The sequence below is a fragment of the Osmerus mordax genome, chromosome 21, assembly GCF_038355195.1.
Source record: "Osmerus mordax isolate fOsmMor3 chromosome 21, fOsmMor3.pri, whole genome shotgun sequence".
Taxonomy (NCBI): domain Eukaryota; kingdom Metazoa; phylum Chordata; class Actinopteri; order Osmeriformes; family Osmeridae; genus Osmerus; species Osmerus mordax.
Genome location: NC_090070.1, coordinates 12,410,185 through 12,424,141, shown reverse-complemented (window position 1 = coordinate 12,424,141; position 13,957 = coordinate 12,410,185). Strand labels below are relative to the sequence as shown.

General features: G+C 44.6%; 1 protein-coding gene across 3 annotated transcripts; it reads left to right on the top strand.

Moving 5' to 3' along the window:
- The first annotated feature begins 4,638 nt into the window (after positions 1-4,638).
- Positions 4,639-12,648, top strand: LOC136964873 (pancreatic secretory granule membrane major glycoprotein GP2-like). 3 transcript variants are annotated; one of them, XM_067258824.1, is made up of 12 exons: positions 4,639-4,671; positions 6,834-6,912; positions 7,798-8,331; positions 9,033-9,842; positions 10,210-10,752; positions 10,974-11,060; positions 11,283-11,473; positions 11,574-11,725; positions 11,821-12,066; positions 12,138-12,297; positions 12,405-12,480; positions 12,572-12,648. In XM_067258824.1, the coding sequence occupies exons 2-12, from the start codon at positions 6,852-6,854 to the stop codon at positions 12,589-12,591; spliced, it is 2,880 nt and encodes a 959-aa protein (XP_067114925.1). In that variant the 5' UTR covers positions 4,639-4,671; positions 6,834-6,851; the 3' UTR covers positions 12,592-12,648. The 3 variants fall into 3 exon arrangements, with proteins under 3 accessions (XP_067114925.1, XP_067114924.1, XP_067114926.1); XM_067258823.1 differs by having other exon boundaries at positions 9,012-9,842; XM_067258825.1 differs by lacking the exon at positions 7,798-8,331 and having other exon boundaries at positions 4,644-4,671; positions 9,012-9,842; positions 12,572-12,647.
- Positions 12,649-13,957: the final 1,309 nt, after the last annotated feature.

Below are 13,957 nucleotides of genomic sequence, written 5' to 3'. Positions count from 1 at the left end.
GAAAGTCTTGAGACATAACTCAAAGCAAAAACTGTACAACAATTCTATTAATTTTATTTTTAAAGTGAAAGTATTCATCCAGCTTTTCTCAGTGTGTAGGCTATAAGGGATAAGGGTCATGCTTTAGTGTCATGCCACCAAACAATGCAACAAATCTAGCCAAGCAGGTTCTTGTGCCAAGTGAACACTGAGTAACTTTCACATTCATGGGAGTGGCACTCACATCGAGTAGGGGTGTGTGTCGGTGTGTGTGTGTGTGTGTGTTCTGGGTTGTTAGTGCGTTTGTGTGCATGGTTGTTAGTGTGTGTTTGTGTGTGTGCGTACCCGGAAGCTGTCGGATAAAGCATCAGATAACTTAAGCTGGTTACAATAATGAGAAACGATAGCATTGCTTATTTTGTTTGATTTGATTGATGTGCTGTTGCATCGTTCAAGTGTGTGGAATGTTGGACTGGAGCTCAAGAGTCGATGGGTGCAGCCGTGGCATCAACAGGGAGGAGTCTGACACTTCCAGTAAATGAGAGACATTAATAGAGACAGTAATGCAGCGTTGGCATAGAAACCCGCTTGACTAGCTTTGTTGTACTGTTTGGTGTGGCACGGGATTACAGTATTACTTCCATTTCTCGTCAGAGCTGTGGGTTGATTCATTGCTGTCTACTTTGTTGAACTGGAAATGGACACACATGTTCTATTAATGCTAATTGGCCACCTGCAATTTTGCATGAAGTAGCCCGGCGCTTAATTTTCTTTTTTTTAATCTTCTATCCCGTTTTCCTCGTCAGGTATCCCAGTGCACATGTTGACTTGCGATGGGTCAGTAGGGGTGCTCTGAATTCAACGTGCCACTTTACAAAAGCAATTGCGCCTAGTAACCCATCGGCTAACGAATGTCTGTAAAGGAAAACATGTTATATTTCTTAATTGTATATATGTCATACTGTCTGTCATGCCTCTGTGCTTCCATTCTCTCTAGAAAATCCCCCACAGGAACATTGGAACCGATCTAAAAAGTTCCACTGGGTGGCTGTACGTGCTCACAGTAAAATGCTAATTACTGCTAGCATTAGCTGCATTAGCATTATCTGCATTAGCATGATCTGCATTAGTTCCATGTTTTCTATGGAACAGACTGCATGTACCCTTCGTGCCCTTTAGTGAACTGGTGAAAAGTTTCTGTTGTCCATAGCGTGACTGGCAGGGCACAGCAGAAGTCACTTGCTTGTTCCAGTAAATAATAGATACTCATGCATTGAGAATTTGAAAGTTATGCATTGTTCGTTTGGCATAGAAACCACCGTGGCTAGTGTCGCTGCATTGTTTGGTGGCAATCTACTGTGAACCTGTCAGATGAACCATCAACCTAAAGCCCCCACATGGTCACGCTACTGCTGGGATCCGATTAGCAGATCAAATAACTTGCATGACTGGAAATGAGAGACAATCATACAATAGGAATGCAAGAGTTATGTGATGTGCACTTGGCACAGAAACTTGCTAGATGAGTGTTGTTGCATTCTTTTCCTTCTAGTGAACTCAGGTAAACTGAGTCGAGGGCAGTCGTTCAATCAGAGCGCAGATTGAGGGGGCTACTACATTTCATGGTCATTTACGAGAACAACACATTTTAATTATAGCAGGAAATTGAATCAAGTTATTAATCGAATGTGTGAGTTTTGCTTGGTCCCTGTGCACACATGGGGCGTGACCATGCACTGTCTCTGGTATCACAGCAGTGTAACGTGCTCCACCTCCATAGAGAGTGAATGAGCCCCGTTCACTTCTGTCAGGATCATCTCTATGTCCTGGAGTCCTGGTGACCCACCAGGTAAGAGTGTGCACCATGAAGGTGACCCACCAGGTAAGAGTGTGCAGCATTAAGGTGACTCACCAGGTAAGAGTGTGCACCATTAAGGTGACCCACCAGGTAAGAGTGTGCAGCATTAAGGTGACCCACCAGGTAAGAGTGTGCAGCATTAAGGTGACTCACCAGGTAAGAGTGTGCACCATTAAGGTGACCCACCAGGTAAGAGTGTGCACCATGAAGGTGACCCACCAGGTAAGAGTGTGCAGCATTAAGGTGACCCACCAGGTAAGAGTGTGCACCATGAAGGTGACCCACCAGGTAAGAGTGTGCAGCATTAAGGTGACTCACCAGGTAAGAGTGTGCAGCATTAAGGTGACTCACCAGGTAAGAGTGTGCAGCATTAAGGTGACTCACCAGGTAAGAGTGTGCACCATTAAGGTGACCCACCAGGTAAGAGTGTGCAGCATTAAGGTGACCCACCAGGTAAGAGTGTGCAGCATTAAGATGACCCACCAGGTAAGAGTGTGCACCATGAAGGTGACTCACCAGGTAAGAGTGTGCACCATTAAGGTGACCCACCAGGTAAGAGTGTGCAGCATTAAGGTGACTCACCAGGTAAAAGTGTGCAGCATTAAGGTGACTCACCAGGTAAGAGTGTGCACCATGAAGGCTGATGCCCAAAGCTAACGCAAGGGCCCGGGTTTGAACCTGCTGTCCTCGCTTCTCTCCCCCTCCCTGCTTCTCTCTCTATCAAAAAAAACATCTAAAAAACGCATACTGATCTCTATCTCTATGATATCCAGAGAGGTGGAATGTGTATGGACACATTCCACCTCTCCTTTGCTGTCACAAGTGTGGGAGGGCGTGTCAGCAAATCAGATAACTTGCTTGTTCCAGTAAATGACAGTGAATGAGACAGTCTTACCTGACGGGGGTTTTACAGGTGCGTGCTTGGCTCAGAGCCCTGCTAGGCTGGTGTTGATCATGTGTTCTGCTGGCGTTAGAGTGTGGCCTTCATTTCTCATCCTGAGGTTCACTCACTGCTGCCTACTTTGTTGAACTGGGAATGGACATGTTGTATTAATGCTAATTGGCTGCCTCTAGAGACTGCAATGCCATCTATCATTATCATTGATGTTATTAATCAATGTGCTGTCTAGTTAATACTAGTAAACACATCAGCAGTTCCAGTAAGTGAGAGACACACTCACATGTTTGAAAGTCTTGCGGTTGGCATGCTGTTTAGTGGCACAGCATTGGAGGGTGGCCTTAATGACTTCAAGCACACAGGAAAGCTGCAGAAAATGATTTAGCTCAATCTGAAATTAATTCTCCACTCTCTATGTAATTCCAAATTCTAACAAACCCAACCAAATTTGTCACCCAGGTAATTAAATCCTTTTTTATTTTGCATTTCTGGATATTTTCAAGCTTGACTTTGTGGCTTGACTTTTGACATGCCCTGGCAATCTCCAGAACCCCCAGGTACAGATTCTAGAATGCGTGAGTGTGACCCTGCATGTAACGGGGTTCAGATGGCTGAGCGGTTAGGGAATTGGGCTATTAATCGGAAGGTTGCCGGTTCCATTCCCGGCCGAGCAAAATTACATTGTGTCCTTGAGCAGGCGTTAGATTGAATCTATGGCTCTGGATTGATTGCAATGTCTGAACGTCAGTTTCCACGCCTACTGGCCTCCTCTCATTATCATATTGGGAACAATGAATGAATGAATGAATGAATGAATAAATAAATAAATGAATACAAAAATAAAATATATGTAACTATTGATTGACAATTGTGCATTAATTAATACATATATTCGTTTATTTCTGTCTAAATGCATGGATGTGGATATTTATTCATTCATTCATTCATTTGTAAATATGGCAGGTTTGGTCCTCCATATGAGCAAGGCACTTCACCCTACTTGCCTCGGGGGGAATGTCCCTGTACTTATTGTATATCGCTCTGGATAAGAGCGTCTGCTAAATGACTAAATGTAAACATACTGTACAGAGAAAGGGAACTACACATAACTACCATTTGTTTTATATATAAGATTGCTCCCTGCTTCTCTCTCTCCCTGCTTCTCTCACTCCCAGCTTCTCTCTCTCCCTGCTTCTCTCTCTCTCCCTGCTTCTCTCTGTCTCTCCAACTGTCCTATCAAAGGAATAAAGGCCCAAATCATCAAATCAAAATGTATTTGTATAGCCCTTTTTACAAGCAATGTCACAGAGGGCTTCACATACGCTTATAGAACTGCCGCTCAACCAACCTAAACCCTCAAGGAAGACAAGGAAAAACTCCCAGAAAAACTCACTAGAGGAGAAAAATGGAAGAAACCTTGGGAGGAGCAATTCAGTGAGGGAACCCCTCCTCCAGAGACGGTTGGTAAAAGCAAGGTGCAGAACACAGGCTTAACATAGTCATGCAGCAGGTGTCAATGGGTGTTGAAACATCAAAATCCAGTGTTCAACTTGGGTCAGAGTTGGTAAATCACCCACAACGATCTCCATCTCATTGTATGGACACATTCCACCTCTCCTTAGCTGTCACAACTGAGGGAGGGCGTCTCAGGAAATCAGATAACTTGCTCTTTCTTGTAAATGAGACACAGGATGGGGAACTTGTGCTTGGCACGGAGCCCTGCTAGGCTGGTGTTGATCTTTCGTTTTTTAAGATGGTAAGATTGCTACATTCTAGAGTTAAGGTAGAAACGCACGTGCAGGTAGGTGTTCCTCCCTGATCAGACAACAGTACACCCACGTGACATCACACCAGTATAGAACCACATAAAAGACGTTGACTGTCATCTCTCTGACTGAGGAGAGAGCAGAGGGATCAGATCTACGCTCTAGTGCATGTAAGTACTACTGTGTACCCTGACGCTTCATTGTTATTTAATTACTGTATTTCTGTGTGTTCATAGATCACAATGAACAATTATGGCTTACTTTAGAGATGCACATTTAATTCATGCGATAGCATGTTTCTAACAACTTTAGACACAAACATGATGTATTGGATGTGTAGGAGCCATTTCTATACACCTTTTAGTTAGGTTTATTTTAATATTACTTATTTTAGCAACTTGGGGGAGTATTGCACTGGGTGTGGCACATCACTGTGAATTGGGTATATGTACAGGTGTGATCAATCAATTAGGTAAAGGTGGGGATGGCGAGGAACACACGGTTCTTACCGTAGCGGTGAAAGGACCGAAGGACAGAAGTTTATGTATACATTTCTACTTTTATATAATAAACGGGAACATCACCCAAAGAGAGCTCATGCCTGGACCACTGGATTATTTGCTACGCGTTTTGCTGTCCACACTGAGGCTTACAGGATACAGACATTACAGCACCTTTTTGAGTTTAATATGACATCACATATACCTGGGCAGTAATGCACACACATTCAATAGCATGTTACTGATGTGACTGTTTTCAAATAAAAAACATAAAGGTAAAACGTAGAGTTTAAACAAGCATGAGATACCGGATGGATACAGTAACTGCAGTACATTGGGAATATGATGCACCACATGTGTGTGCTCTATAAGATGCACCACATGCGTGTGCTCTATATGATGCACCACATGCGTGTGCTCTATATGATGCACCACATGCGTGTGCTCTATATGATGCACCACATGCGTGTGCTCTATATGATGCACCACATGTGTGTGCTCTTGGGATTTAATAAACTGTAAAGCTGGGGAAGGACATTTTATTACTTTTATTTCCGTTTATTTGACATACCCCAACTCTAATCCTTTTTGCCAAATTTAATGTGCGATGTAAATTATACACATTTTTCCTTTAATTTCATGTAAAGCATGCGGGCAGATCATTATGTGCAGCTGAAAGGTGCCTGTGGGCAGCCACGCAGTTAGTCGCAGGTGGTGCTGACGCTGTTCAGAACCGTCGCATGGGTAGTGCGACCGCACAGGGCCTCGCGCAACTGGGGGGCTCGCGCAACTGAGGGCTTCGCGCCTGCCTGGTTTGCAATCACGAAGGTTTTTTTTCTTTCTACTTTCAATATTTTTTTTATTCCTGTTCTTGACTCGATGTGCTCTAAAATGTTACCGTTTGTCAAAACATCTTATGTTTTCATTCATGATTAACGTTACGCCACAGGGCGTGTCAGCTACAAGAGAGCGCGACCGATTTCGCAAACATGAGTCGGGTGCTGAGAAAAGGAATAAAACTAAAAAGAAGCAAGAATTTATTCGTTATTCGAGAAAAGCGTCTCCTAAATTAATAACATGTCATGTGATGAATGCTTGATAACGTGCTTAGGCTATACATGTTATGCTGCACGGTGAATTCTTTAAAAATGTGTCTGCCTATTGAACTGAACCGTCACTAATGCTGGCGTCACTCACAAAATTGTTTGTGTCATTTGGAGGGAAAATGAACTGCATTTTAGCCCTTTTTGCGTCCAAACAAGTAACATTTTTCGTCACTTTTCAAACGTTTGTTAATGTTCCAGATGAATTGTAAAATAATCTCAGTCAGTTTTAGGTGCTTTGATGAAGAAAATAAATTGCCAGGGTATTTTGAAAATCTAGCAGCACAATTGCTACATCGGCATCACTGAGAGTCAAAAGAGTCAACGAGTATCGTGCCTATATTTGTCAACTTGTCACCAAAGCCAATTATTATTATTAGTAAATATTACCAGCTTAGGCCTATTTGGTTGTTGGAGTGTAAAATACATTTGGATAATTTTGGCCACCAGTGAATTATGTTTAACACTGTGTTGCGATCCATTTCCTTGCCCCACGTTTGAACGTGCACCATCCTATCGCTCATATTTCAGTCATTGAAACCTAATCAAAATCGACATTCATAGCCTATAGTTTTTAGTTGACTATAGTAGTTGACTTTCTGGATTTTGTCCTCCTTAATTTTTACGATGATTTTCTTAATAAAATGTGGGGGGGACATATTTTGCCGTTGCAAAGACTCCCTGTATAGCCTGTGATGTAAACAACTACATTTTCTCAATTCCTTCAAGGTTTTTTGTCTGACCTGCATGATGCGTCCTGTAATGATGATGTCAAGGGGCCTGCTGTTGTTCCTGTGCCTACAATCAGGTAGGATGTGAACCTGTATGACATTTAACTGTTAAAGTGTAACTAAACAACCACATTTTCTGCACCTTCATATTATTAAAAAAAGTCATCATTTTGTTGAGGGATTTTCTCATCAACATTTATTTAAGGGGTAGCCTAAACGAAATGTTAGTGTCAGCTAGCTGGTTATTATTAGAAAAAGATGGATAGTAATTTGGAAATATGGAAGTAAATCAGTGACATCATGTTTGGAATTTTAAAAGGCATTAAATACTTAATATTGAAATGTAAACACCAACGAATTTGTTGGTTTTGAATTCACCTCTTTAAAATTGAAACATGAATTAGTTTCAATGTAAATTAAAAAAAGAATCTGACCCCAAAATTCATGGAGGAACATGTGCCCACCACCAAAACGATTGCGCATTTCTGCGGGAACCTTAATCAGCAGAATTGCATTTACATTTAGTCATTTAGCAGACACTCTTATCCAGAGCGACTTACAGTAAGTACAGGGACATTCACCCCGAAGCAACTAACCAGTTTCCAGCAAACTGGTTATGCTAGCCAGTTTTGGATTTTGTATTGTGTTCCCGGAACACAATAAACAAGTGAGGGTCAAGATTGTATGTTGTCAGTTCACCCCAGGGGAAGCCATTTGCCACAACTGTGACTGAATCTGATAGATTGATAGATGTACATTCAAGATAACAGTTCACACATATGCACACACACAAACAGCAATTGTATTTTTATTTTTTTTAAGAAATAGCCTATTTTTACTCACAGTTTATACAATTGTGATTGTTTATAGTAAATGTCCTTGCTTACGCCACACATTTATTCCTTCTCCTTTTTCCTAAATGTGTTCATTGATTTAGTCAGATTATTTATCTCTCTTCCCAGTTTTAAATCTTAACCCAGCTGGTCAAGACATTACAACCACCCCTCCCATGACAACTTCCACCTCTGTGCAGTTTTGGTGTGGGGAAACCCTTTGCCCAGCAGGACAGGACTGTATTAGTTTCGGTGGTACACTTCGCTGTGCTGACCCCTGTGAGCAGTACTCAGTTCTGGACGATTCCTGGCGTTCAACAGACTACAATGTTTCCGATAACTGTGATGCTTGGATTAGTTGGCAGGGATGGTATCGTATGTTCCTGGATGGGAACAGTACCCAGATGTCAGAGACGTGTGTAGAGGTAAACAGGTGTGGAACCCAGGTTCCTCTGTGGCTCAGTTCCCCTCACCCCCTGCTGGGAGACGGGGTGGTGGAACGTGATGTCTGTGGACACTGGAGTTACGACCCAGAGTACTGGTGGGGGGTGGACGACTGCTGCTACTACAAATCCAACAGGATCCATGTCAAAGCCTGTCCTGGCAGCTACTACGTCTACAAGTTTGTCCGATCCAATGTTTGTTACTCGGCTTATTGTGCTGGTATGTAGCCATTGTGATCTTGTATTTAGTCTTAATAAGTAACTGCTGTTACTGCAATAACTGGTATGAGCTGTTAAATCCGCCACTGTAGTCATAGTAACAGGACAAACAACTTGGGGGGTTCTCATCTAGTACCGTTCACATCACAAAGCATGTGAGATTAATTAATTTATATCCTGCGTTCAATAATTCAGTAACTCCTTCAGTTACTCCTCCATTAGTGCATTTACACATGCCCACCTGTAGGAGCGCTCCGTACATCAACTCTTCTTCTCTTGTTTGCAGTGATTCGCCTTTTATTGAACTTATTATATAAAACAGAAAACTTAGAAATTTGCATGTATCACCATTGTTTAGAGGCTGTACGGTTGCAAAATATTTGCCCTTCCACTCATTGGAAATCCTTTCCACCTGGCCACAATCCTGGCACACCACACCTACTGATAATGTTTTCTCTGTTCATCACAATTATCACAATACTAGAAAGAAAGAAAAAAACTCAACACAAGTTATTTCAACACTTTTCACACATAATGTTGATAAATGGCTCCAACACTAAACTCATATTTTGTTGTTAAATTGTTTTCCATGCACTGATTTATTCATGAATCTGTACCTTCATTAGTTTGTACATTCATTAATCTTTTGCACTTTTGTACTTGATTCCACGACAAAAATAGCTGGTCCCACGACCACCACAGCTGCTCCCACGACCACTACAGCTGGTCCCACGACAACCACAGCTGCTCCCATGACAATCACAGAGGCTCCCACGACAACCACAGAGGCTCCCACGACAACCACAGAGGCTCCCACGACAACCACAGCTGCTCCCACGACAACCACAGAGGCTCCCACGACAACCACAGAGGCTCCCACGACAACCACAGAGGCTCCCACGACAACCACAGAGGCTCCCACGACAACCACAGAGGCTCCCACGACAACCACAGCTGCTCCCATGACCACTACAGCTGCTCCCATGACCACCACAGAGGCTCCCACGACAAGTACAGAGGCTAACACAACAATATATGCACAGTTTTGGTGTGGGGGCACACCTTGCCCAGCAGGCCAGGACTGTATCAGTGTCAACGGTTCTCTTCACTGTGTTGACCCCTGTGAGCAGTACTCAGTTCTGGACGATGCCTGGCGCTCAACAGGCTACGGACGTTCCGATAACTGTGATGCTCGGAGAGGCTGGCAGGGATGGTATCGTATGTTCCTGGATGGGAACAGCACCCAGATGTCAGAGACGTGTGTAGACGTAAACAGGTGTGGAACCCAGGTTCCTCTGTGGCTCAATTCCTCTCACCCCCTGCTGGGAGACGGGGTGGTGGAACGTAGCGTCTGTGGACACCACAGATACTACAACTGCTATAGCAGGCCGGCAGGGTGGGTGGACGACTGCTGCTACTACAGACACAATATCCACGTCAAATCCTGTCCTGGCAGCTACTACGTCTACAAGTTTGCCCCATCGTATTACTGTTACTCAGCTTATTGTGCTGGTATGTAGCCATTGTGATCTTCTTGTAATTAGTCATAATAAATAACTGCTGTTACTGCAATAACTGGTATGAGCTGTTGAATCCACCACTGTAGTCATAGTAACAGGAGACACAACTTGGGGGGTTCTCATCTAGTATCATTCACATCACAAAGCATGGGAGATTAATTAATTAATATCCTGCATTCAATTATTCAGTAACTCTCATATCATTCATGAGTCTGTACCTTCATTTGTATATTCATTCATTATTTACAGTTGAATGTCATAGGTTAATGTATTCAGTATTTATTCAGTTAATGTAGATGACACACCCAGCTTCATCCCAGTTGTGTTGTTTACATCTCTTCCCAACTTCAAAACCACAGCTGTTCCCACGACAACTCCAGCTGTTCCCACGACAACTCCCGCTGTTCCCACGACAACCTCCAGCTCTGTGAGGTTTTGGTGTGGGGCCACACCTTGCCCAGCAGGCCAGGACTGTCTCAGTGTCAACGGAGCTCTTCGCTGTGTTGACCCCTGTGAGCAGTACTCAGTTCTGGACGATGCCTGGCGCTCAACGGACAACGGACTTTCCTATAATTATGATTATTGGTTTAGTGGGCAGGGATGGTATCGTATGTTCCTGCAGGGCGCCAGTGTTCAGATGCCAGATACGTGTGTGGACGCAAACAGGTGTGGAACCAAGGTTCCTGTGTGGCTCAGTTCCCCTCACCCCCTGCTGGGAGACGAGGTGGTGGAACGTGATGTCTGTGGACACCAGGGTTACTGGTGGTGGTGGTACTACTATTATGGGAGGGGGGATGACTGTTGTTTCTACAGAAACAATATCCACGTCAAATCCTGTCCTGACAACTACTACGTCTACAAGTTTACCCCATTGAATAATGGTTACTCGGCTTATTGTGCAGGTAAGTGGCCATTGTGAGCTTCTTGTTTGATTAGTCATGAAAGCCCAGTTTCTAGGATGTTGATCTTATAATGGTTGTTTAAGCATTACCAGAAGGTTTTAGTCAAGGACTGCGTTTACTCAGTGCTTTGTAAAGATGCATCGATACTGAATTTATGTTAAATGTAACTAAGTTGACCTTAAAACTACAGTAACTCATTTGTTTTCTCAACTTTCTTCCAGATCCCAACTCTAAAGTTTGTGCAACCTGTGAAGAGTACGAAGACTGTGTGCATCATGATGGCGTCACTTGGAGTTGTGGAACGACAAGTGAGTGTGAAAGCCGAGTGTTTATAATGTAACTTAAACTAGGTACAAGGAAAATGTCCAAATGACACATCAAATGTGACATGTAAGCGGAACTTAATTCAAAATGGCTGCCAGAGGGAAATCATTTGTTTCTCTCTACTTCTTTCTCTTTATTTTATCACTTACTTTATTCTCCATCTACTATCACCTCACTCTTAATTGATCTCTCTGTCGTTGCCTCAGTCACCCCAGAGCTGGTGTGTGGGAGGAGCTTCCTTGATGTGGGTCTCCTCAATTCTCAGCTGGCGGCCAAACGTCTGGACTCCTCCTCTGTTCACCTGACCGACCCCCGCTGCTCCTCCTCCCAGGAGCGTAACGGGACGGTGTTGTACCAGATGGAGCGCTGGGAGGGCAGCTGTGGAACCACTCTGACGGTGAGGACACGGTTACTCTACCAGTCTGCCTGTTTCTGCCTGATTGATCAACCCTGCACAGGCTGGGCAACTCATATTGTCCTCTTCCTTCTCTCTCCAGACCAACGGCAGCCACGCCATCTACTCCAACAGTCTGTTTGTCTACCCTGCCAGAAATGTGACCATGGTTCGACCCGTGAGGATCCCTTTCTCCTGCTGCTATCCTCTGGAGACAGAGGCTAGCCTGGATGTGGCCATCAAACCATACCTGGAGTAGGTGGACCCTCACAAACTCAAACATCGACACATCTAGTTTCCACTTTAACTTTGTTCTGACTTTGTTGTTTACTTGTTCCATATCTTGTCAGTCTTGAAGGTGCGGTGAAAGATGAGGGTGCCCAGGCCAGGGCCTCCATGTCTCTGTTCCGTGATGCCAGCTACACAGCTCCTTACTCTGCAGGCCCGGTCACTCTGCCCCTGGGCTCCATCCTGCATGTGGGCGTGTCTGTTGAAGAGACGGACGCTGAGGCCTTTGTGGTCGTTCTGGAGGACTGCTACGCAACCCACTCCCCTCATCCTGATGACCTCTTGAAATACTTCCTCATCCAGCACAAGTATGTGAGCTTGGAGGGGAGAAGAGAAGTATATTTATGTGTGTGTTTGTCTAACCCACCTGTTCCTCCAGGTGTTCCGCTAACCGTCGCCAGGTGACCGTGGAGGAGAGTGGCTTGTCCCTCCAGGCTCGCTTCTCTGCGCTGCTGTTCCTGTTCCAGGGGGACTACAGGGACGTCTACCTGCACTGCAGCCTCAACCTGTGTGACCAGAGGAACTCCTCCTGCTCTCCTGTGAGTCCTCCCACCCTCCTTCCTGGTCTCTCTGATTCCCTGGTCTCTCTGACTCCCTGGTCTCTCTGACTCTCTGGTCTCTCTGACTCTCTGGTGTCTCTCCACAGATGTGTTCAGGAAGGTCTGTCCGCTCTGTCGACGAACTCGTACCCCTCAAGCCCGTCACCATCGGACCAATCACCTGTGAGTATAAACCACAGCCATGATGACTCATGTTGTCATAGTAACGGTCTCCCTGGTAACACTGTGTTTGTCCCTGACCTCTGACCTCCAGGGGCCCAGAGTCTGGAGTGAGCTGATGAAGTCACACCTCCCTCAGAAGGGCTTCATGACCATCCCTATGGCAACCAGCCCAAACACTCGTCTTTTGGTGATGATTCACTGTACATAGTAATATATAGGTTTTCATGTGCTCAGTGAATGGCTGAATTCTATGACAAGTAATTTTGTACCGGGGAATAATGGGAAATGTCTTTGCATGTGATAAACAAGGCAAGTATTGCCAATTAATCAGGAATTGTTCAACTGTAACTATTTTTGCACAATCAATAAATAAAAGTTGTCATCATATTCTGAGTCATAGTCCGTGCTCATCTTTAATGAGGCTACTTTCTTTTTTTATTTTAAGTACACTTCTTATTCAATTATGTTGCGTTCTATGTTTTTGTCAATACAAATATTTTGGGGGAAGCAGGTCTGCTACTGTCAGACACACTGCACCAACATGACACACACACACAGAGACAGACAGAGAGAGTGAGAGAGAGAGAGAGGCAGAGAGAGGCAGAGAGAGACAGAGAGAGAGAGAGAGACAGAGAGAAAGAGAGACAGAGAGAGACAGAGAGAAAGAGAGAGAGAGAGAGAGAGAGAGAGAGAGAGAGAGGGGCAGAGAGAGACAGACAGACAGAGAGACAAAGAGAGAGAGAGAGGGGGCAGAGAGAGACAGACAGAGAGACAAAGAGAGAGAGAGAGAGGGAGAGAGAGAGAGAGAGAGAGAGAGGCAGAGAGAGACAGAGAGAGACAGAGAGAGAGAGAGAGAGAGAGAGAGGCAGACAGACAGAGAGACAAAGAGAGAGAGAGAGAGAGAGAGAGAGAAGAGAGGAGGAGAGAGAATGGAGAGGAGAAAAGAGAGGAGGAGAGGAGGAGTCTCTGGGAGGATGTTTCCTTAGTCAGCAGAACATTCTCCTCACTGGGCCTGGAGGAGGAGAAAGAACAGGAAAGAGTTTATGAATACACCTTTTTATTTATAATGCTTATATGCACACATGATAAGTGCGTGAGTGTAGGACATGATGGGGATCCTGTGTTGGTGCATCCATCCGTGTCCCTGTGTACCTGCACGAGTAGTATGTGTGTGTGTGTCTCCCTGTGTGTGTGTGTGTGTGTGTGTGTTCCTGCATGTGTGTGTGTCTCCCTGTGTGTGTGTGTGTGTGTGTGTGCGTGTGTTCCTGCATGTGTGTGTGTGTGTGTGTTCCTGCATGTGTGTGTGTTCCTGCATGTGTGTGTGTCTCCCTATGTGTGTGTGTGTGTGTGTGTTCCTGCATGTGTGTGTGTCTCCCTGTGTGTGTGTGTGTGTGTGTGTGTGTGTTCCTGCATGTGTGTGTGTCTCCCTGTGTGTGTGTGTGTGTGTGTGTGCGTGTGTTCCTGCATGTGTGTGTGT

Coding starts and splice junctions, on each gene's coding strand:
- LOC136964873 (XM_067258823.1), top strand. CDS start 6,852: ATGATGCGTCCTGTAATGATGATGTCAAGGGGCCTGCTGTTGTTCCTG. Junction 9,843..10,209: donor TTACTCAGCTTATTGTGCTG/GTATGTAGCCAT, acceptor TCAAAACCACAG/CTGTTCCCACGACAACTCCA. Junction 12,481..12,571: donor CACCATCGGACCAATCACCT/GTGAGTATAAAC, acceptor TCTGACCTCCAG/GGGCCCAGAGTCTGGAGTGA.